Source organism: Lemur catta, chromosome 2, assembly GCF_020740605.2.
Source record: "Lemur catta isolate mLemCat1 chromosome 2, mLemCat1.pri, whole genome shotgun sequence".
NCBI classification, from domain to species: domain Eukaryota; kingdom Metazoa; phylum Chordata; class Mammalia; order Primates; family Lemuridae; genus Lemur; species Lemur catta.
The window spans coordinates 116,016,433-116,041,921 of record NC_059129.1 but is presented as its reverse complement, the minus strand read 5'-3'; the positions used below and the strand labels follow the sequence as shown (position 1 = coordinate 116,041,921).

Sequence of the window (25,489 nt, the reverse complement as noted above, 5' to 3'; positions counted from 1 at the left end):
TCCATCTTCAAACCCTAAATACACATACCCTGAATGCTAGAAATCTAATTATTTCAATTACTACTTAATATAATAGAAGATTCCCTGCCAAGTAAGCAAAATGTTTTCTTTAATTCTCTGTATTCAGTGTCCTAAAGACTTTATGATATATAGTCTATTAGAAGGAAAAGAGAATGGCTAAATTTTAACATGTCTCATGGAATAGTTTTGATGCTTTTAGATTTTACTTGATGAAGTAAAATAATGAACACATTTTTTATAAGTTAGGTGGGTTTCTTGCTGATACATCAGTCCTAAGTTGACTACCAACTTTGGGGTCTTAATTAATGCAGTAATCACATTTGGCATGGGCTTGATCTCTGAATATAGAAAGGAGGCTGTAGACCAGCATGGGCTCAGGACTTTAAGTCACGGAAATATATAATCAGGTTGCATCAGAACAGAAAGGGTAGTTCTCTTGCAGCAGAATCTGCCACAGTTGTGTAGATGTAATGATACATTTGAATTTCAAACATCTACTCTTAGATATTCACAAAAAATTCTATTTTTAGATTACATGGTTACTTAAAGGAATATTTATATCTCACATGTGCATTTAGCCATCATGTCCACTATAATTTTGCTGTCTGGTCTCAGAAAGGGAAAAAAATAATTTTAGACAATACTTATTACTTTAGTGACCGTGTTAGTTTCTTCTCCCTAAGCAGATTATTGTAATCTCATCTCTCCCTTTGAGTCCAATTTTTCTACAGTTTGCTTATGTCAATGGCTCTTAACAAAATGATGAAATATATTTCCAGAAAGCACGTGGATTTGGAACTCTGTCTTGTTATGTTTATATTAGGCTTTATTTTAAAGGCAAGTGAGACTGCTTCAAATAAAACAACTCCAAGCTTCCAAGAAACAGTTAAGAGAAGGCCGAGAAGAGCAGAAACACTTCTTCGCCGACACTTACACTGTTGCCATGGACCTACATAAGCAGTGGGAGAACACAGAGACTAACTGGCACAAGGAAAAGATGGAATTACTGGACCAGTTTGACAACGAAAGAAAGGAATGGGAAAGTCAGTGGAAGATCATGCAGAAGAAGATAGAAGAGGTACAAGTTGATTTGTTTTGAATATCTTGTAAACTTCATTCTTGAATGAAAAGTCTGTTGAAGTTTGTTTTGTATTGGAAACGATTCCTATTTTCCTTATTCCCCCTAAGAGGTGCATGTCTCAGTGACATTTACTGGACCAAAAATAGCATAATATTACCCAATGGTACCTTAAGAACTATTTTATAGTCTTGCATGAAAATTAAGAACTTGAAATGTCACTCTAAAATATATCAATTTATTATTTTCTGGCTAGAGAACGTTGGTTTCAAAAGTGAGGTATGTATTCTGCATGAGTTTTCAAATACCAGGTCCCAGGAGTAAAAGGCAAGGAAGACATAATTGTTAAGACGTACATTAGCAAAATTACCACTGGACATTAGAATATCGATCTTTCCTGAGATAATTTATAAGTAATGTCTATTAAAGGAAGTTACATGTTATATAAGTCAGTATAAAAAAGGAGTATCATATATCAAACAGAAAGTGGCAGCAGACAAGAGCTGTATTCTGGCATGGTGTGCCACATTTATTGGCACATTTGTTAGGAAAGGGGTTATGAAAAATTACATGTCACAACTCTGATACAAATAGCCATTTTATTCCCATTAGCCATCCCTCAGCCTGGTAGGCCTGGAATATTTCCTTCAAGCATTTGCATTGGTATATAGTCAAGCTTGTTCCAGCTGGAAATTATTTATACTTTTCTTGCTTCTTCTGGTAACATCCATAGTATTGACTTATATGGTTTTATGCACATTACCAAAGCAGTTATTGTAAGACCCCTTGGTCTTTATTTGCAGGCAAAGTAAGTGCTTTATGTGTTTATAGTGCAAACATTTTTCTTATTAACAGCCATGTACTAAATTGTGAATAAAGTACAAATTGGCATAGTATTAATAAAAGGAAAAATAAAGAAAATTAGCTATTAAGCCTTTTCTCTAAAATAGAGCTGAGCAGGCAGGCATGTAGTGTATAATTGGAGATTGAAAGGAGAATCCACTTCTCCTTTTATAGTTTGAGAAATGTGTCCTGCTTGCTCTTTTAACTCCCCTACCCAGAGACTCAGATTGGATCAACAAAGAGATGCCTAGGTCAAGTCAGAATCCAGAACTCCAGTTCCATCAGAAACTGATCTGTAATCATGGGTCACTGGCTGGTCCCAAATGTTTGGGAGGTCCAGTTGGTAACAGTCTCATACATTTCTAGCATCTAAGCAAAATAATTAAGGGATGCAGGATTAGTCTAGCCAATTGTTTAAGCCATGTAGATAAAATAATCTGTCTGGTTGAATTTGTTATTGTCCAATAATTGTTCTGACACTCTGTAGAGTCTGTCCAAGGTAAGTATTAGCCTTATCAATTAGTGAGCATTAAATATGCTTTACTGTCTGGAGAATGAGAACGGACGCGCTTGGGACTCTGACTCGGGGGGATGGGCAGGACATGGACAATGTATATGACCTAAACTTATGTACCCCCATGATGAGCTGAAATAAAAATAAATAAATAAATAAATATGCTTTAAACATAGGATTATTGCTCATAGATATATTATAGCATCCCTTTCTACATCAGGGAAACAGAAGGACTGTAATATTTTTTCTTCATCTTGGAGAGGAGTTGTGCTACTATTTATGTCTTGCTGCCTGTACTATACAGCTCCATAGCTGGGAATATGTTTAGATAATATGTTACCCACAATGCCCATAGATGATGCTTTACTATACCTGAATACCACACTGTGTTCCCTTATCATATACCAAAACATATATAAAAGGTACCTTCTTAGGGGCTACAAAGCATAGAAAGAGTGAGGAAAACAAGGCAAAAGGATCTTCACATGTCTCAGACAATCAGGACAATTTTTTTAAGCTAAAATTAAGAAGTCAACACTTGGAAAAATAATATGACACAAACATCATAGACTGTATTTGTTTAAAATTTATCACTAAGTTCTGTGTATGAAATTAGATGTAAATTATTAAGTCCTGTGCTAGAGAATTGTAGATTCCCAGGTACACACCTATATCTTCAGTACTTTCAAGTGATAATATCATCCAATGAGAGGATGCAGTATTGGGTATTAAGTTGCTCATGAGTGTCTGTTCAGCCACTATCCACAATCATTGCATTTGCTCTTGCAAAACTAAGATATACATACACAGATCATCTGAAACGACTTCCAATAATCCAGATAGAAACACTGGATAAAGTTGATAGATATCTGGGAAATTTTTTTTTTCACACTGTAATCTTTCCTGCTTGTATCTTTTGGTAGAATAATCATATAACCATTGACAAGGGCTGAGTATCAGGTAACTCAGATTCCCTTATACAGAATAAATGGTTTTCCATCAATAACATTTATGTTATTTGTGTATTCATACCTCACCTAAATTCCCAAGAATATTTAAGATGACATAAAATTACATATGAGGTAAAGTATCCAAAAACTAAAGTAGAAAGATGAGATGAAGACAGGAAGAAGGATTGTATGTGAAATGCAGCAGTGGATCTGTCTTTCTAGTAGCTAACACAGAAATTATCAGGTGCATATTTCTTAATATTCAGAAGACAAATTAAACCTGTTTCCTAGGAATAGCACTTTTCCCCCCTGGTTTTTAAACTAAAGCAATTTTGTTTTTACCGATGGCTTCTCAAAAACAGGACAATGTCACCAATGGCATCCTTACATTTAATATGTCACTTTTTAGCATTGCTTCTTATAATTTATCTCGAGATCAGCCCAAACCATCATGCCCACAGCCATTCAATACAAATAATTTTACGAGACCAAAACAATTGATTCATGGCTGCAGTTTGATGCTATCCTGACTTTATACAATAAATACTAATAAATTTATTAGTATTAGTAAAATAAATGCATCATATATCTTTTAGGCATAAACTATGTTCACTGCTTCTCTCAACTGAGTTTTGAGTAAATATTAAGTAGCAGTAAATCTGTTATATCCTTAAATAATACATGTGGTGAGATATTGATTGTGGCTATAAAATGTAGAGTTGTTTGGTCAATGGTTATCTGACAGTCTGTTTTGAAATTTGACAAGCTTTTCCAAGACTCCAGCCTAAAGAGAAGGCCACTTCCTTCCTCTATTCAAAGGTGAGGTGAGTGAGTGCCTGCAGGTTTCACTAAGGTCTCACCAAGGTACAATTTGGAGTCCACTTTAACAGAGACTAATAGACAATCAAAGCCTTAAAGTTCTATTATGCCACATAGGGGATTGTCACATATGTTTTAATGTGGACGAGAAACTTTTAGAATGTGTATAGCCTTAGCATTAAAAAAAAAAAAAAAAAAACTTGGTAATATCTAGCCTTCACCAATGTAATTGACCAAGGGAAACATTCTTTGATTGACACATGTCTCTTAGGGAACAGAATGAATTGACTTATTATGTGAGATTGTCAACTATTTAGAGTGTTAAATGTTGGCATACAAGTAGGATCATATATTTTTAAAAACATGACTTTAATGTTAAACTCTTCTCTCTGAAAGCAATTAGATAGTATGGCCAATAATTGATCCAAATCATTCTAATTTTGTGACAGTGCTTCTGTATCTATGTATGTATAGGTACAGATTCATTTTGTTTTCAAATGAGTTGATTTCTAGTCATAAAGATAGACGTTAGTATTGCCCTACTAAAAGTAGTCTTATGGTTCATCAAAGCTGTTCTAGTTAATCCATATTTTGGAAGCCCTGTTTGGAGGCAGAAACATTATACCCAGGTGGAATAGAGTAATATGGCAAAAAGAACTAAAAACAGTTTTCGTAGTATCAAGAATATTAACAAAGTGAATTAGGGGGAAAAAAGTTTTAATTTTGTTTTACAGCTTTGCCAGGAAGTAAAGCTTCGGAGGAAAATCAATATGCATGAACGTGCTAGGATCATTGGTCTTGATCTTGAGAAGACCACTCAGGACAAAATGGTGGAATCTTCTCCAGATGACCCCAGTGCAGGACAATACGAATTTACAGGGATGAATCACAGGGATGGTCTGGGAAAAGAAAAGAAAACAGAGCAGAGCTTGTTCAGCGAAGGAAATCAAATGTGTAAAGAACAAAAAGCAACAAAAAAATCAAAAGTAGGATTTATAGATCCTCTGGCCACAGGCAATCAAAAGGAATGTGAGGCCTGGCCTGCTCCGAGGACTTCTGAGGAAGAGAGCAAGAGCTGTTCTGGCGCCCTCAGCACTGTAAGTGAGCTGTGATTAGCCTAGAACTGTTTCTAAAGAAATGTTTACTTTTCAAAGTGCTAACATGCTATTGCTTATACATATAAAGGCTCTTGAAGAACTTGCCAAAGTTAGTGAAGAATTATGCAGCTTTCAAGAGGAAATTCAAAAGCGGTCTAACCATAGAAGGTAGGCTGGTACATCCATGATTATTTTATGATGGGAAATCAAAAAGAATATTGTTTCTAGTTAGTGAATCCAAACTGCCTCCTCCTTACATTTTGTTCGTGAGAATTACTGAGTTGTTAAAATTTATTATCTTGGATGGGAGATAGAAACTTCGATTGTATAAGTCTCTGCTCACTAATTCTTAAAGCAAATCTTCCAGTTCGTTTTGTAATTTGGCTACTAGGAATACTTCACTCTTCTGGTGTTTGTTAAGGTAGATCTTCCATAATAAATTAACAAGTAGCCTCTAATGTAGTTCTTATTAATAATTTTGAGTATTTGGCCAGTAGAAGAGTATACAACTGGGCTAACCCAGTCAAATACATCTTTAAACTATGTCAGGTTTAACACAATGGTGTGTTAGTTATATATATAATGATGTTCTACTGAAACATTTTATGCTTAAGACACAATTATTTCTCTACAATTAGTATTAATATAATGTTTCTGAACATGTTGTTCAGAAACAGTAGATAATTGTAACAGCAATTTTTAGCCAAATTCAAAAAATATATTTGGAATTCTCTATTAGTTAAGTAAAGATGGAATATTTTAGGATTAACATCTTGTGGGGCAGTATGCTTCTTTTAGAAAGCTCCAACATGTGTTCCCTTATTTTTCTTCAGCTCTTAGGAAGTTCAGAGAGAATTTTTGTGCTGACTTGCAATAGATTTTTTTAGCCAACAATGTTTTATACATAATATTTTCCTCTACTTGCCCATTTAGCTTTTGTTTACTATTCTCTATTAATGAGTGCTTATCTGTACTTTATTGTAAGGTATCTCATACTCTTTAATAAATTGAAGATATTTATATGTATGATTTATATTTATAAATATGTTTGATTTGTGATTGTTGCTTTATTTAGGTTTTTATTTAAATAACTCAGAACTTATTTGCCAATTTTCTTTCATAAGTCACACCTGGTATAAAGCTCTTATTGTCATCCCATGACCTTTAGAACAAGATTCAAAATCTTTGATATGTAGTTCAAAGGCATGATGATTTGACATGACCTAATGTTTCCCTCTCATTTTTCACTGTGCTCCCCACTCTGCTTTATAATCCATCTGTACCAAAATACTCATTGTCCCTTGAAGAGCCACACAATTTTTATCAGAGCTCACTTTGTCTGTGTGCCCTTTACTCAGCTCATCTAAAAAAAAAATCTTACTTTTCTTTCAAGTCCAAATGACACCTTCATTTGGAATTATTCATGTCTCATTGCACTTGCATTCAGATTTCTATCTTACTATTTAAAATGTTATTTCATATTCAAGGGGAGGAACTTGAGCTCACATTACATAATGAATAGGAATTCGGTAGGCAGAGAGGAGGTAAAGAAATGGCAAGGGACAGCTATAAAAATGGGAAAGCCAATAGCACAAACCCACAAGACTACACAGTCTAATTTGAGTGTATGTGAAGTTTCAGGTAACAGAGAAAATGGGACACGAATTTGGAAAGATAGTTTGAGTCGGAGTATGTAGAGCCTTGAATGTAACACTGAGAGGTAGACTCTGCCATAAAAGCCAAAATATGACTTGAAGTTTTTGATTAGCAGATTTATATAAAAATGATGTTTGAGGGAATTGTGACTCCTTTTGCTGTAGCAGAAATCTATTGCTTAAGCTATGTTTTTTCCCCTTTTTTATTGTATTTTATTTATAGAACTTCTTCAGAGAATAAAAATACTTTTTTTTCAAAATGGTTGTCAGGAGATACAACAGAAAGCATCTCATCACAATTAATGTAAAGCATATTTGAGGACTTTGACAATGCCAGATTTTAAAGGGGATTTGAATGTTTTCTTTAGCTTTTTTAAAAAAATTATTATAGGTATGTAATGGTTGTATATTTTTGTGGGGTACATGTGATGTTTTGATACAGGCATACAATGTGTAAGAATCAAATCAGGGTAATTGGGGTATCCATCACCTTAAGCATTTATCATTTCTTTCTTTTTTTTTTTTTTTTTTTGTTTTTGAGACAGGGTTTTGCTCTGTCACCCAGGCTTAAGTGCAGCAGCCTCATCATAGCTCAAACTCCTGGGCAGCCTCAAACTCCTGGGCTCAAGCAGTTCTCCTGCCTTAGCCTCTCAAGTAGCTGGGACTACAGGTGTGCGCCACCACGCCCAGCTAATTTTTCTATTTTTTTGTAGAGACAGGGTCTTGATCTTGCTCAGGCTGGTCTCGAACTCCTGGCCTCAAGCAATCCTCCCACCTCAGCCTCCCAAAGTGCTAAGATTACAGGCATGAGCCACTGCGCCCAGCCTGCATTTCTCATTTCTTTGTGTTGGGAACATTCCAATTCCACTCTTTTAGTTGTTTTAAAATATACAATAACTTATTTTTGACTATAGTCACCTTGTTATTAGATCTTGTTCATTTTATCTAACTGTATTTTTGAGGCCTTATCCTAAATAAAGTTATAACTAATACAGCATGTTTTATAATTGTTTAGGATGAAGTCAGATTCTTTTCTCCAGGAAATGCCAAATGTAATTAATGTGCCTCATGGGGACCACATGATCAACAATGGCCAGTGCATTCTTCCGATTAACTTAGAAAAAGAGAAACAGAAAAATAGAAAGAATCTGAGCTGTACCAATGTGCTACAAAGCAATCCTATGAAAAAATGTGGAACTGACACAATTCATTTGCAAATAAATGAAACTCCACCAGTACCTCCTCCCAGAAGCACCTCTCGAAATTTTCCGAGCTCAGATTCTGAACAAGCCTATGAAAGGTTGAAGGAAAGTTTAGAACACAACATCTGGGTGGCCCATGAGGGTCTAAGTGAAAGGAACGGCAATTCTCACTTCCTTTTGAGGCAGCATGATATGCCTAAGCTGTGTCCAAATGAAGAGAAGACTTTGAAAGATGGTATCATGTTTTCCTCTTTGGCACCAGAAGTCAAAATAGATAGCAAGCCTCCAAGTAAAGAAGATGTTGGCCTTAGCATGTGGTCACATGACATTGGTATAGGTGCCAAAAAGAGTCCCTCCACTTTTTGGTTTCAGAAAACCTGCTCTACTCCCAATAAGCCAAAATATGAAATGGTGATCCCAGATCACCCTGCTAAATCTCATCCTGATCTTCATGTAAGTAATGACTGTAGCTCCTCAGTGACACAGAGCAGTAGCCCACTTAGAAGTTTCAGTTGTGGCTTTGAAAGAACTACAAAGAATGAAAAGCTGGCAGCAAAGACTGATGAATTTAACAGAGCTGTATTTAGAACAGATAGAAATTGTCATGCAATACAGCAGAATCAAAGCTACTCTGAAGATCTTAAACCCTGTGATACTTTATCTACTTATACAGGTAACACATCAGAAAATTACAATGTGTCTGGTATATGGAAAGCCAGTGCCCACATGCCTATGCCCATGGAAAATGTGCCTGATAATCCCACCAAGAAATCCACAACAGGACTAGTCACACAAATGCAGGGACACGTAAATCCTCGCAGTTATCGGAATATGCTCCACGAGCATGATTGGAGACCAAGTAATTTGTCTGGTCGACCAAGGTCAGCTGATCCCAAGTCAAATTATGGCGTTGTGGAAAAGCTGTTGAAAACCTATGAGACATCAACAGGGTCTGCATTGCAAAATTCTAAGTGCTTCCGGGATAATTGGACCAAATGTAATTTTCATGTCAGTGTTGGTGCCACATTAAGTCAGCATTTAGAAATGCTCCAAATGGAACAAGAATTTCAGCAAAAGACATCTATGCGTGCGGGACAGCAAGAGAAGCAAGGAATAGATCAGAAAAAGGTAACAGAGGTGAGAAAGCAAATAACATAGTTTGGTAGAGATGCATCCATATTTAGTCCAATCCATTGCCCATTCGTATAAATAGGATGTAGGCAAACACTTTGGCCTCTTCTTACCTGTGCTTGACCCTCTGTTTGTGAATGAATATAACTCAAAAGGAACTTTTAAGGTATAGTTTTTAAGAATGGGAATAGTACATTATAACTTTTTTAAAATTTTGAAACGGTATAACACATATATAATAAGTGGATTTCAACCTCGAGAAGATCAAATGTTCTTTCTTGAAACAATATTCAGAATGAACATTGGTTGATTTATAGAATTTTGTTCTCTTAAAGGTTTATTTTTTTCAAGTATATGGAAAATATTTTAAAAATAATTTTCACTTTTCAGTTAACAACTATGATTGGTTCAGTCATTCTCAGCATTTGATTCATGTTCTTTCTGATCAGATTAGTCACATCAAGAGTGAATATGGGTAAAACTCATCATTTAAAACAGCACCTAATAGGGTTCTTTTATTTATGGAACTAAAAGATAGCATATAAAATAAGGTCATTCTTATTTGTATATATTCTTAGCATGGAAATTGGAAAAAGAATTTAAGTGGATATTTAAATAAACTCTTATCCTTTTTTTGTTCCTGTCCATTTCAAAAGAGTATAATCTTCATTAATTATAGGAGAGTAAGAGGTCAAAGAAATTGATATTTACAATGAAAAAGTTATACAACAGTCCCTTTTTATGGATATAATTATTAAGAACATAACTTACAAAAAGTTATAAGGTGGCATATTGTTATTATTAGCCAATGCTTCAAAAATTCTAGTCTTACAGAATGCTGTGTGTACGCAGCATAGTTTTAAGCTATGCAGATTGACTCTTCCTGGTTTAAAATATTATGTGGATTTCAAATCCTGCAAAAATATCAATTTTTATCCATCTTATCAGAACTCTTACCTGTTTCTGATAAAAACAGAAGGTACAAATAATTATCCTGCTTATGTATTTCTCAGCTTAAAAAAACTAAAAGCTTAGAAGTTGAGCTCATAAATGCCTGTAAGGTCCTGTAGCTAGAGATGGGAAATAGAAACCTGTGTACAATAAACAGCCAAAATTCTCATTCACTAACAAGAAATAATACTAAATGTTTCCCTTTTTTTGCATTGACTGGAGGTCTGGGAGAGGGGGTCGTGTGTTATAGATCCTTACTTTTCTTTTGGTTTTAGTTTTTTCCCCCTCTGTGAATAAATCTAAACAATGTCTCCAAAGAGAGAAAAGAAAATGCAGGTTAGTGTCAGGCCTTGACTAAAATAGCAGAAATAGAGGCAATCTTCATTGCCCGTCTCGGGTGAAAGAGCACAGTGTTGGTTAAAAAGGTCAGTAAGAACCAAATGCATAAAATGTGTCATGAAAGCTTTTTAATTTTTTTAATTGTGAGATTCAAAAAATGCTTTTCTTTCACTGAAATAAAAAAAGAAGAAAGGAAATAAAAGAAAGAGAAGGAAAGAAAAGGAAAAGGTTTTCACACATCAGAACATGCCCAGTAGAGACAGCAACTCTTTATTAGCAATTATTATTGGAATGAAGTTGTATTTAAAAGTATTATGATGATGATTTTTAGACTTCTGAGAGATAATAACAGTGATTCTAAGTGAAAAAAAATCGTATCAGATAAATAATTCAGTTTGTGTGCCTTTTGCTTATGAACTCTAAAAGTGCCAATAATCTGGCCGGGCGCAGTGGCTCACGCCTGTAATCCTAGCACTCTGGGAGGCCGAGGCGGGTGGATCGCTCGAGGTCAAGAGTTCGAGACCAGCCTGAGCAAGAGCGAGACCCCGTCTCTACTAAAAATAGAAAGAAATGATCTGGCCACCTAAAAATATGTAGAGAAAAAATTAGCCGGGCATGGTGGCACATGCCTGTAGTCCCAGCTACTCGGGAGGCTGAGGCAGGAGGATCGCTTGAGCCCAGGAGTTTGAGGTTGCTGTGAGCTAGGCTGACGCCACGGCACTCACTCTAGCCTGGGCAACAGAGTGAGACTCTGTCTCAAAAAAATAAATAAATAAAATAAAATAAAAGTGCCAATAATCTGACTTAAATGAACAGTTTCTTCCATCAATTACTTTTTATTTTTAAATAACATTAAAACATCCTAATATTCTGCTAAGAAACATCTGTTCTTCTATCATATCGAAGTTATTTAACTTATTTAACTTGAATTTTTGAATCTTGTGCTTATAATTAGTTCTACAAAGAGATCAATTGTATTAAAATTTGTTAGTGAGAGTAAAGCTACAAGATTATCAAGTGCCACATTCCAAATTCAATTAAAATTCAATTGCTTTGATTAAAACATCCAAGACCACAAATATTAGACAAATACCTTCTTTAGTTTTCAATGCTTGTTTTTGCTTATAAATTTTTTAATACACGAATCCCATAGTTGGGATCCATGACATATTAAGCCCACTGTTGGTGCCTGTATAGTAAGAGATGCCTTCACTTGTGTCCTAGGAATCCATGGCGGTGAAAACTTCACATGGAAAAGGATTTTCCCGACCTGCTAGACCAGCAAATCGCCGTCTCCCATCCAGATGGGCATCTAGATCTCCATCAGCGCCCCCCGCCTTGCGGAGAACTGCCCACAACCATACAACTTCTTTGCGATCTGAAGCATCAATGATCTAAGTCTCTAGCCTGGATTGTGAGATTACAAAAGTTCTAGTCCCAGTTGTCAAACAGCATTCTGAGTGTTTACAGCCAGTCCTGTTCTCTTCTGTGTCTTTCAAGATCACTGGGACAAGCAACTTAATTCTTAACTTTCCATCAGTCTTCAGTGTTTTTAATCCACAGAATAATTATTTCCCTGTATTTTGATTTCTTAGATCAGAATTTTTTAATGCCATTCTCATTAATTTTCCAATATGATTTAAGTTGAAACAATGTATAATATTGTATATTCTAACTTTCTTGCAAGTGGCAGAAAGTAAGGTTATGTGCATGACCATGTGTTTGTAGGTGCATGTGTTGAAATAGGAAGTATCTTAGTATGTATTTAGATAAGAAAAACTTATGTGCTAGTGTTGACTTTGAAATTATAACATGTATACCTATATATTCTTTGTGTTTATTTAAAAGTTTTGAAAATATATAGTACTATTTATATTTTGTATACCTTTTAATAGGTATCCACTTAAGCATTTGAGGTACATATATTAATTAACCACTTCCTTGACCCCCAGCTACACTGAAAAATAAGAATTATACACATATCTAACATCGGTAGATTTCTAAATACAATTCATAAATAGTTTCTTAACCCATATAAGGATAAACTAATACCATTAATCTCCTTGTTTATTCTTTTATGAATTAAAGTGTCACAAGTTTAACAGATCAGCTTTCCAAAGCAAGCATAAAACGTTCATAAATGCTTTCATATATCATTTGGTAGTCTACTAAGGCTTTATCTATACTTGATCCTCAGAGCCAATGTCAGGAGACTGCCTTATAAATGATTAAATAATGAATTTATTTTGTCAACCTCAGTAACAAACATTCCTTAAACAGGATGCAAAAGACATTAAATTACGTTGAATTTTACTCTTTGTTAAAATTGTTGTCAGATTTTAGTCTAGCTGCTTTACTTGGAGTCGTATATATTTAGAGGTAAGTTATTCATTTTTTTCCTTTTTCTCACCTTTTCCTTAAATTTAGTAGGTAAAAGACTCATTTACTTTTTTTTAACCAATGAAGATCAAGAATAATATTTAATTGAGACCTGAATTATATTGATTGTAATGTGCTACCAAAAAAAAAAAGCCTTAAACTAAATGTTGACATCGCATAGTAGCATCAGGAAGAGAAACATATATTTTGGTTACAAATTACATACAGTGAACACACAAAATATGTATTGAGAACTGATAGAAATATGAATGCTGAGGTGCTTGGAATACTACATGGAAGATCTTAGAAGCAACTTTGCTCCCCACTGTCTCTATATAAAATCAATTATGTTGTTAGTTAGACATTAATGCTATTTAAGCTTTTCTCTTACTACCAAAAAAGGTTAAGCAATTCCTACGCCAAACATATTCAAAGAGCCTTTTCCTTATGATGTTTTCTAACCCGCTTAGAGAAATTTACTTCATTCTAGATCATGACCTGGAGTAAATAAATAATTTTCAAATTGCAGACTGCCTTGAAAGGCCCAAGACTGGTGATGTCTAGATCCATACTTTACAATAAGGAGACTTTCAGGAGTGACCCAGAATTAAACTTCTAGAATGTGAGTTTGGATCGGATGGTAAGTAAGGGCTGTAGATTCACTCGTTTAATTCTTGTTTCTTTTAGAAATATCCATTTCCACAGGAAACCTATGAAAGAAAAATAACCTAGACCCTGTCATAATATACTTTTCAGCTAGAGGGGAAAAAAACAGCAGGAAGGTGGAACCTTGGGGCATAAAATAATGGTCCTTTTAGGAAAATGCTGCTGTGTGGCCCTGGCGAGCCTGCCCAGCGACTGCGCGACGTCACTGTTCCTCTCCAGCACTGTATCCCAGGTAGTCTGCTATGACCTGTGGTTGCTACCTTTACCTATAAACCAGAAATTAAGGATCTCTTTAAACAATGAAATTCCCGATCTTACTCCATAATTACTAAAACAAAATTTCCAGAGGTGGGGACTGGGACTCTGGAGTCTTTAGTAAAACCAAACTAAGCAAAGCAAAATATTTGATGACCAGGCAGATTCCAAAGCAGTGACATTGATTAATACTTGAATGGATGGGTACCCACCCTTGGGTGGTCACTTTCCTTCTCTGAGACTTACCTTCGTTATCTGTAAATTAAAAGGGTTACATTGTCAGGCTTCATAGTTTTAAGCTACTTTTTTGGTTAACTTTTGAATGAACCATTGGGACATATTTTAACATCTTCTTGTGTTGACTAAAATCATAGACTATTAGAACTGAAAAAATAATTAGCATCTATGCCAACCACTTGATTGTAAAACTGAAGAAACTAAAATAGGTTATTTGAATGTTGTTTTCTCTTTTTAAATATTTTATAATTTTTTAATGGAAAAACCTATTAGGTAAATAGGAATTATCCTTGAAAATAATTTTTGATGTGATTGATTGCAATTTTTAACTGGCAATTTTTCTACTTTGGATGGGTGTTTTCTTCCCAAGAGCATAACTTCCATTATACCATCATTGCTAGATACAAAAGATTTGTAAACATTTCTAGAAATATTTGATTAGAAAAACTTATATTAATAGATGTTTTCCCTAGCAGATTTGGGGGAAAAAATCTTATATTGTTTCGTCAGGGGGTTACTGATATTATAGGTTGATCTCAGAAAAGAATAAGAATGAGACAGAGAAGAGTGCCTGAGTTTGTGTGTGCGTGTGTGTACGCCACCAACACATTAAGTTCTCGGTATTGCTTTATGTCCCAAAGCCTAATATAAAAATATAAATGATGCTTTGTATAATTCACTTTATCAAAAATTATCCATAACTTTCATTTGTTTTTATATAGACATTGAAGATGATCATATTTCATTTCGTAGATATTACTATAAAACGTGAGTTATTTCTACATGGGTGATTTCACTGGGCTCCATGGTATCTTGAGAAAACATCTGGACTGAAAAAAAAAGTGTATATGCTTCCCTACAAAGATCTTTAAAATTATTGTTAGGCATATTTGCTGATAAACAACTACTTGGTACTGAAATCTTCAGCCATTAGAAGCTATCAAATAAAATAGGTGTGGAAACATTCACCCTGGCAATTGTATACATTGAGAACATTTTTATTTTCCTCCTCTTCTGCAGTGAACTCCAGTAAAGCGGAGAGTCTTACAAATTCTATACTCAAATATGTGCGCAGTTCAATCTAGCCTCTCCCAAAATATCTCCAGACAGTAGAATTTAAGCCAAATCTGCCTGACTCCTTGCTCCTGGCCACACACAACCTCATATTGTTTCTCACACAGACATCCTCTCTGTGCCCATTTAGCTGCTCATTGAGTCAGATAAAAGTTTTCTTTGAAAACAGCATTTACCTCTGAAGTTTGCATTTACATGACGAAATTCATTAGTTTTAGGCAGATTCAGATTTCTAGTATAGTAGTATTTTCCTTCAAATTCTGCATGTTTTTCTTAAGTAGCATGTACTTATATCAGAAGTTAGAATTATGACTTATTCATCTTACCCAGAAAACATGATCCTTCAAAAAATTGGCTTCATAAAGCAAAAAATCAAAAACAAAGAAAATTGGGGGGAGGGAGTCCTTCAGGAAAGTGCCAAATATAATTTCTACCCGATCAATTTTACTGTATGAATTTTTCTTAGCATGGGAAATGATTTTTGTTTTACTGGGAGTAAAATCATGAGACTTAACATATTGCAATGATCTTATGAATCCAGTAGGCTAAATTCTGAAGGGGAAAAAAAACCTACTTAGATGAAATGATGGTGAAGCCTAGAAATTAGGGAAGAGTCTAGATTTGGAAGGACCTAAGAAGTCATTCAGAACAATCTCATTTAGAGGTAAGAAACTGGGGACTCATAGGTCTGTGTGGCTGCCAAGGTTACAAGGACAGAATCCAAACCTCGGCTCAAATACTAGTATCCCACCTCCCTGTAAAATGTGCCGTGTACATCTATGACTTCTTTGTTTGCAAAGCACGAGACTTGTTTACATAGTCCATGACTTGTTTGCTTCTTACAACAAACCTCAAGGCATACGTCGTGATTTCCAATTACAGAAGGAAAAATTAAATCATCGGGATAATAATTAGAATAAATATTTCCAAGATAATAGTTAGAAATAAATAGCAGATGGCTCTTCAGAGTCCCAGCACAGGTGCTTTTCCTTTCCCAAAGAACAAGAGGAAGGAAAAGACCGGACAGTACTTTTTCATTTTGTTTTATGTTTTATCCATGACACTGAAATTGTTCATTTTGCTTTCACTGAGAGTCTCTTGATTCCATCTTTCAGTGCTCTTCATCAAAAATCATCACTCCTGATTTATATGGTTTTAACAAATTCAAAAAGTTGTCAACAAGGCACAGTTTAACAAAATATTTTCCACTTTCAATGCTTGTGCTCTTGTTTTATATAAATTTTGTGTGTAGGACATGATGTTGACAGTAAAACTAATAAATAGCCAAGCAATCCTCATCTATAGCATCAATGGAATCCTGACCTCCTTAGTCTTCAAAAGAATCACAGAAAAGTTTCACACTAGGTAACTTACGTGTACTCCAGAATAAATAATTGCATTTCACTTGAAGCTTTCTTCTTAGTCCATTTGTGCTGCTACAACAAAACATCTGAGACTGGGTAATTTATAAAGAATAGAAATTTATTTCTTACAGTTCTGGAGGCTGAGAAGTCCAAGATCAAGACTCCAGTAGATTCAGTGTCTGATGAGGGCTGCTTTTTGCTTTCAAGATGGTGTCTTGTTGCTGTGCCCTCACGTGGCAGAAGAGCAGAATAGCAAACAGGAGCCAAATGCTGTGTGAAACCTCTTTTATCATGGCCTTAAATTCCATCTGTGAGGGAGGAATCCTCATGACCTAATCACCTCCTAAAGGCTCCCCCCTTCATACTGTTGCATTGGAGACTAAGTTTCCACTTAAATTTGGGAGGACACTTTCAAACCATAGCAAGTATGCAGTTATTTCCAATTTAAATCTCACTCAAAATTACGGTCATATCTGCCTAAAGTGGTTCAGTCAATGACAAACCACATATACAACTATGGACCCATAAGATTAGAATACAATGTTTTTGCTGTATCTTTTCTATGTTCAGGTACATTTAAATACACAAATATTTACCACTGTGTTACAGTTGCCTACAGTATTCAGTACAGTAACACACTGTACAGGTTTGTGCCCTAGGAGCAATAGTCTGTACAACATATCCTAGGAGTGTAGTAGGCTATACTATGTAGGTTTGTGTTAGAACACTCTATGATGTTCGCCCAATGATGAAATCATATAAGGATGCGTTTCTCAGAACATATCCCTATCATTAAGCAATGTGACTGTAATTGTGCTCTACCATCAGTTTCTTTTTGAAGCTTTATTCTCCAATCAAATTATTTACTCATGGCAATTTTATAAGAATCATTAAACAAATTTAATCCAGCTTTTTGCGATCTGCAAATTTTTTTTTATGTAATGCTGATCAGTCTCAAAATATTGCCAAATTATCTAATGTAAATTATATATTTTTTCATCCCAATCATTGCTTAAAATTTTGTTTTTAAAATTAACTCAGTAAAGAGTTTTCTGAGTTAATGATATCTGAAGTAAAATGGTTCATTTGCAATGAAAGCCAGAGAAGCATCCAAGTAATTTTTAAGAGGAAGTTACATATAGGAGTAATAGGGGGCAAAAGTCTCTATATGTTAAAATTCAGGAGATAAATCATTGGGAATAAAGATTCTTCCTAGAAAAGCCCAGGCAAAGAGAGAGGAGCTGAGACCTGGCATGTCACTGTGCTAAAGATGGCAGTATAGCCCAGGGAGCCAGAGCTAAATGAGAGCACTAGGCTTCCCAGGCAGATCTAGGCCTGGAGAACACACTACATCAAAGACTCCAGGATGGGCAGTGCTCAGGGGTCAGACAGGTGGTCATCCTTAAGGAGATTTCTTCATAAAGCAGCAAAGACCTGACATTGGGCCCAGGTAGAAATGAAGTGTCCGGGGAAGGAAATTAGCAAAAGCAAGATCCAAGATCAAGCAGTCCAGTCCTAGGGACCAGCATGTAGGAAAGTTAAGAGATACAGCCTGAGGTAGGAAGGCAGGTGCCACTGGAATTAGAAATGAAGAAATATTCACCAGCACACCAGATCTCTACTGCAGCTGAGGCCCAAGAAGACTAGGGTAGCAAATGAGAACCCATTTGTAGGCAACTAGGAGAATAACCACCACTAAGCTGAAGTAAATGGAGGGTCTGCAGTGTGGGCCCTCAACTGAGACATTTTCAGCAACTAGAATTTATAGGATACTGTCAGAGGACCTCACTGGAAAAGGCACAAAGATGATGAAGTGGGGACTAATCCTCTTTTTCTCTTCCTTTTGGTGCTATTTTCTTGTGACTCTATCTCCAGAACCCAATACTTTCCTGATAATATGATAAATAAAATAAGCCATTCATACTTTCATATGATAAAATGCTAAAATTAAATGATACATTCTTCTCCAATTAAAATTTAAAATAGGCACATAAAGAGTTAGACCGTTTTTAGAACTTACAAAATTACCCAAAATTATCTGTGTATGAAGTAAATGAGCATAGAGAACGACCTTACTGCATTGGTAAGAACAGAATCTCTGTACTTAGAGAAGTTGGAGAAATCTAGACCAGTGTTTCTTGAATGTCTCCAGAAAAATCTCTAGTAGGAGAGAAAAGAAATAGCCATCCAAAGATCTCTCCTATTGTCTAAGATAGCACATTGTAAGAGAAAATTGTTTAAATTTGAAGGGTTTTAACTTGAAAATTTTTACTCTGTAAGCAAACCAGGATTCTAACAGCTTTGTTCACCAGTTATGCCAAGCACTTAGAAAAGTGCCAGCAGACAGTAGGTTGAGTGAGTGAATAAATGAGATTTTTAAATGTTTTAATCAAGCGCTATCAGGAAAAATGAAAAAGGTTTCCCTGCTTCCTTATTTAATCACAGATAACTGAATTTACTTATTTTATAAAATTGAGCTGACCTGAATTTACATTGTATAGTAATTTCTCTTCCTGTTTAACAATATTTTGAGAACCTGAACCCACTGAAAAATGTGCATACAAACTGAAATTGCTTTTTCATTGTTTGAAAAATTTTATAAACATAGTCACTAAGGCAAGATGACCAGAACACTAGTGAAGAGACAGCACACTGTAATGTTTCAGAGGACTGCTGATAGAAATTTTGCTAAATATCTTTTAGCTGAAAGGTCAAAGCACTTGTGTCATATGAAATATCATAAGGCTGTCTCTTTTATTGCCTTAGAAAAAAATAGTTGAAGGGCCTTTTTGAAGGAAGAAAAACAACAGATTATATGGGCTTTTATTACATGTAGTTGAACTGAATTACGTTTTTAAAACTTTATTGTCAATAAAGTCAACTCTTCAAAACTCTCACACTTTAATTCTGTTGCAATCTCATTGCACCCAGTGAAAGAATTCACGGTTTGCCTTTCACAAAGAAATTACTTTTAAAATGTCTTGGCTGATTAAGCCAACCTTGAGAATCGCTGTTTACCATTAGGCAAAACAATGATTCATCATTTTAACCTATGTTTTAGTCACTTAAAAAAAAGTAATTCCAATAATTGAAAATCTGATCAACATTTTTCTCTGCCTAATCCAGCACACATATATGTCAAAGATCAAGTTGTCAAACTCACGTCCCATTTCTTTATAAATTAATCTAAGAAGGTAAGCATCTAGATAATTTTTTTCTGCTAATTTTAAACAAAATCCAGCATTCCTTTTCAGGTCATTAATGGACAATGAAAACCAAGAAACAAACTCTTTGAGAGGAGATTTTACTGACGGGTGACGCCAGGGCTGTTGATTCATGCAGGGTACAAAAGTGCTACTTTTCCCACCAATGACAGCCTCAGAGATTTGTTTCCATGCATGTCCCTACCCATCCATCTGTTATTCTATTCTTTTTGTAAAAAAACTTTTATATCTTTTAAAAATTATTTTGACTGGTTATTGCACTATCAATTATCCTTATAAAATTAGTGAACAAAGATCAATAACTAAATTGCTAAATTATTAGTATCTATGCTTTCCAATGTAAAATAAAGAACATTCATCTCTTGGCGAATCATTCCAGAATACCCATCATGCATGTTAGAATTATTTAGTTGGACATTATTCAATAAGTATACCTTTTTCAAATTACTCGTTTGTTTTTAAGCTCCACACAGGTTTGACCTTAAATACTTCCCCAAGTAGTGAAGTTCCACTTCACCAAGTTTTTGTTTGGTTGCTGGTTTTTTTTTTTTTTTTTTGATTCATGGTTCTTGTAAATAAACTTTAAGTTAATAATCATCAAGCAATATTGACTTGAATTGTGCTTTTCATTGCTAGTCGCTATATTTTTTCCTTTGTTGATGCAACATTTTCTGGTTGTTTGAATCCTTCATTTTTAATGTTACCCACAAAAACAATGAGGATTTATGCAGTCATTTTCAGAGTTTTATCCGCTGAAATGTATAAAGAATTAAACCTTTGGCAGCTACACAATGTTAAAGCTTCTAAATATATTTACTATTTTTAGATGGCATCTAGCTACTACCAGTTTAGTAGTAAAGAGAATGGTCTATGATATTTTTCACCATCAATTTCATTGGGAAAGCCTCATCTTTTCAACCTTTTCAGATGTATGGTTGTACTAAAAATTTTAAATCATCTTTCCTGTTTTACCCAATATCAAGTTATGATCCAAACTTCCTGTATTAAGTCACAATATATTTCCTATTGGAAATATAATTTTAAGATTATTCCACTTTAAATATATAAATGAAAAAAATGGTAACCACACACACAATACAGATTTAGGGGGTACTTATGTACTATTGGGAGGAAATAGAACTAAAATGAATCATATGCTTGTAAACAAGATATATAATGAGAGTAACTGTTAGAAATTCTTAAACTCCATTTGGAATTGATGACTTGGTCAGGTTTTGTGACCTAAAACACTGATTCCTGCAGATGCAAAATAATTTCTCAGAAGACTGGCCATGTGGGTCTCTGAGTTTACATGAGGACATCACAGTTTCAGCTCTTTCACTCTGGCAGCCAGTTCCATGAGCAACCTCCGCACAACTCTGTTCTTCCCGTAGTAGCATGCCCAGATCAACTCATGGGGATTGCAATGTTAATGCCACTTTATTCCCCAAGCACAAAAGCACCAAATCAATAATTTTCTAATCAACAATTGCATATAAAAATGTATGCTTTTTGAGCTTACATAAAAGCAACAAAATATTTACCAACAAAGAAAATCAAATATTCTTATGTTCATTGAGTTTTCATGTACCAGATTTTTAAAACTTTTTATTATGAATGGATGTTAGACTCATGGGAGGTTAAAAAAATAGAACAAAAATCCCATGAATTCTTCATTCAGGTTCCTCTGATGATGACAGTGTATTACTGTAATACCAAATCAAAACCAGGAGATGAGCATTGGTACATTACTGTTTCAAAATCTGCATTCATCTGTGTGTGTGTGTGTGTGTTTCCAAGCACTGTTTTCCATGCACAAATTTGTTTAATCACCACTACAATCAGAATACAGATTTGTTCTATCACTGCAAAAGAGCTCTCTTCTGCTACCTCTTTGTGTCTCCCTTCCGCCACTACACCTGTCCCTGTGCCCTGGCAGCCACTAATCTGTTCTCCATCTCTGTAGTTTTGTCATTTCAAGGATATTATATGAATGGAAATACACAGTGTGTAACATTTTGAAATAAATCTTTTTTTCAGTAAGCATAATGCCTTTGGAGTCCATCCAGATTGTTGCATATATCAATAGCTCACTACTTTTTATTGCTGGCTAAGTATTTTATTGTATGAATGTACTTGAGTATGTTCAACCATACATTCATTTAAAGACATTGAAGTTCTTTCCAGTATTTTACTATATAAACTGTTCTTAACATTCATATGCATGTTTTGTATGAACATAAGTTTTAATTTTTCTGGGATAAATGCCCAAAAGTATAATTGCTGATCAAATGGTAAGTGCATGTTTTAGTGTTATAAAATCTGGCAGACTATTTTTGAGAGTGACTGTACTATTTTATATTTCCAATCCAGTTTCTCCACATCCTTACCAATATTTGATATTACAATTGGCCCTCTCCATCCTTAAAGGATTAGTTCCAGAACACAACCCCCTACTCCCTCAAGGATACCAAATCCACAAACACTCAAGTCTCTTACATAAAATGGCCTAGTACAGTAGAACCCTCCATATCTGCAGATGGGGAAAACCCATTGATACAGAGGGCCAACTGTATTATTTTTTATTTTAGATGTTCTAATAAGTATATAGTGATATCTCATTATGGTTTTAATTTGCATTTCCAAATGGCAAATGATGTTAATATCTTTTAATGACCTTATTTGCAATTTATGCCTTACCTTTGACAAAATGTTTTTATACTTCTTTTGTCCATTTTCTTTTTTCTTTTCTTTTTTTTTTTTTTTGAGACAGAATCTCGCTGTGTTGCCTGGGCTAGAGTGAGTGCCGTGGCATCAGCCTAGCTCACAGCAACCTCAGACTCCTGGGCTTAAGCGATCCTCCTGCCTCAGCCTCCCCAGTAGCTGGGACTACAGGTATGTGCCACCATGCCCAGCTAATTTTTTATATATATATATTTTAGTTGGCCAGATAATTTATTTCTATTTTTTAGTAGAGACGGGGTCTTGAACTCCTGACCTCAAGCAATCCACCCACCTTGGCCTCCCAGAGTGCTAGGATTACAAGCGTGAGCCACCGTGCCCGGCCTCTTCTTTTGTCCATTTTCTTTCTTTTTTTTTTTTTTATTTCAGCTCATCATGGGAGTACAAAAGCTCAGGTTATATACACTGTCCATGTCCTGCCCTAATTGGATTTTTTTTAATACTGAGTTTGAGAGTTCTTTATATATCTCTAATATTAAGACCTTTGTTGGACAGATGGTTTGCCATATTTTATCCCAGTCTGTAGCTTATCTTTTTAACCTCTTAATGGGACCCTTTGAGAACAAAAGTTTTTAATTTTGATAAAATCCAATTTATTAATTTTCTTTTCAGTTATGGATCATGTTTCTGGTGTCAAGTCTAAGAACCTTTAGCCTTGCCCTAGGTCCCAAATATTTTATCCTATATTAACTTCTAAATGTTTTATAGATTCATGTTTTACATTTAAATCTATGGTCCATTTTGAGTTGTTTTTTTTTTTTTAAGTTGTGAGGTTGAGTTTCAATTTTTTTTCTGTTCTCATTCCTCTTTTTCCCATTTCTTCTTTTGTGGGCTTTCTAGATATGTTTTAGAATTCCACTTTAGTTTATCTAGAGGGTTTTTAAATATATCTCTTTGTACAGTTTTTACTGGTTGGTCTTGTTATTACAGTGTTCATACATTGCATATCATGGTCTGCTAGTGTCAACATCTTACCACTTTGAGTGAAGTGTAGGAACCTGACATTTGTTTAGGTCTTTTTACTCACCTCACTTGTCTATATAAATGTTATAAATATTTCCTCTACATATTTTAAACAACACATCAAATGATGTCATAATTTTAGTGTCAACTTCAAACATGGTTAAAAAACAAAAAAGACAAAAAATAGTCTATTGTTTTTACCTCTATTTTCACCTATTCTCTTTTTAAATTTTTTCTGAAGTCCCAGCCTCCTTTCTGTTTAGAGAACATCCTTTTAAATATTTTTTAAGGGTAGTTCTGGCAAGAAGTTTTCTTAGTTTACCTTCATCTGAGAATGCCTTCACTTCCCCTTTCTTCAGAAGGATATTTTCACTGTGGTTGACTCTTGAACAGTGTTATGCCACTTCCTTCTGACTTTCATGGTTTCAATTAAAAACTCACTTTAACTTTAATCATTTTCCCCTATAAATAATGTTCTGTTTCTCTATAGCATCTTCCCAGATTTGTTTTTTCCTTTGGCTCTCAGACGTTTGATAATGATATATCTTGACATAGATTTCTTTGGGTTTATTCTGTTTGAGTTTCACTAAACTTTTTGAATCAGCAGGTTTATGTCTTTCACCAACTTCGGAAAGTTTTCAGCCATTATTTTGAATACTCTTTATTACCACTCCTCCTTATTTTCTAGGACTCCAGTGATACAAATGTTAGATATTTTGTTATTATCTCACAGATGATATTGATTGCTTTTTAATATTGAACTAGCCTTGCATTTCTGGAATAAACCCTACTTGGTCACAGTATATAAATATAAAAGTGTGTATGTGTGTGTGTGTATACATAGAGAGAGAGACAGAGGGGGAGACAGCTGGATTCAGTTTGCTAGTATTTCGTTGAGGATTTTTGTGTCTGTGAGAGATATTGGTCAGTTGTTTTCCTTTTCTCTGCCATCTATGTGGTTTTGGTATTAGGATACTACTACTGGCCTCATAAAATGAGTTGGGAAGCGTTAGCTTCTCTTCTGTTTTCTCAGAGAGATGATGTGGGATTGGGAATAATATTAATTATTCTTTAAATATTTGGTAGAATTCTCTAGTGAAATGATCTGAACCTGGAGATTTCTTTTTTCAAATATTTTTATAGATTCAGTTTTTCTTGAATTTGGACTAATCAGATCATCTAATTCATTTTGGATGAGTTTGGTAGTTTATGATTTTTAGCAGGTTTGGTCCATTTCATCTAAACAGTTGAATTTGTCTAGACAGAGTTGTCTGTAATATTTCATTTATGTTCTTTTAATGGCTTGCAAAGTCTGTAGAAATATTGTCTATTTTGTTTTAAAATTGCTAATTATGTCTTCTTTCTTTTTTATATTCATGTCTTACTAGGGTCTTATAAATTTTGATTTTTTTCAAATAATAGCTTTTTGTTTCATTGATTTTTCTCTAAGTTCTACTGATCTCTGTTTTAAATTCTAGTGATCTCTGCTTTTATCTTCCTTATGACCTTTTCTCTGTTTGTTTGTGTCTATTTTGCTAATTTTTTTCTAGTTTCTGAAGGTGGAAGCTTAGATTATTGATTTGAGAACTTTTTCCTTTTCTAACATAAGTATTTAATGTTATAAATTGCCCTCTCAACACTGCATTAGCTACATTTCACAAATTTTGATATGTTGCATTTTCATTTTTATCCCATTCTAAGTTTTAAAAGATTTTTTTCCTTGAGACTTTCTCTTTAACACATGGATTATTTAGAAGTACATTGTTTGAATTCCAAGGCTTTGCAAAATTTTCTGTTATCTTTCTGTCATTGATTTTTAGTTTGATTCTATTATGATTAGAGAGTATATTTATTCTGTATGATTTCATATGCTTTAAATTTGTTAAGGTTTGTGTTATGCCTCAGGATATGGTCTGTATTAGTGACAGTTTTGTGGACACTTGAAAAGAATGTGTATTCTGATCTTGTGCAGTGTGTTCTATATG

At 34.6% G+C, this 25,489-nt stretch overlaps 2 protein-coding genes across 2 annotated transcripts in view; both read left to right on the top strand.

The window, feature by feature from the left end:
- Positions 1–978, top strand: part of SOGA3 (SOGA family member 3) — a 56,943-nt gene extending 55,965 nt beyond the window's left edge. The window contains exon 8 of the mRNA XM_045544327.1: positions 859–978. Coding sequence (XP_045400283.1) covers positions 859–978 — 120 coding nt within the window. The remainder of the gene's footprint in view (positions 1–858) is intronic.
- Positions 965–12,913, top strand: KIAA0408 (KIAA0408 ortholog). Its single transcript, XM_045544328.1, has 5 exons — positions 965–1,099; positions 4,960–5,322; positions 5,411–5,490; positions 7,993–9,316; positions 11,825–12,913. The coding sequence occupies exons 1-5, from the start codon at positions 965–967 to the stop codon at positions 11,996–11,998; spliced, it is 2,076 nt and encodes a 691-aa protein (XP_045400284.1). The 3' UTR covers positions 11,999–12,913.
- Positions 12,914–25,489: the final 12,576 nt, after the last annotated feature.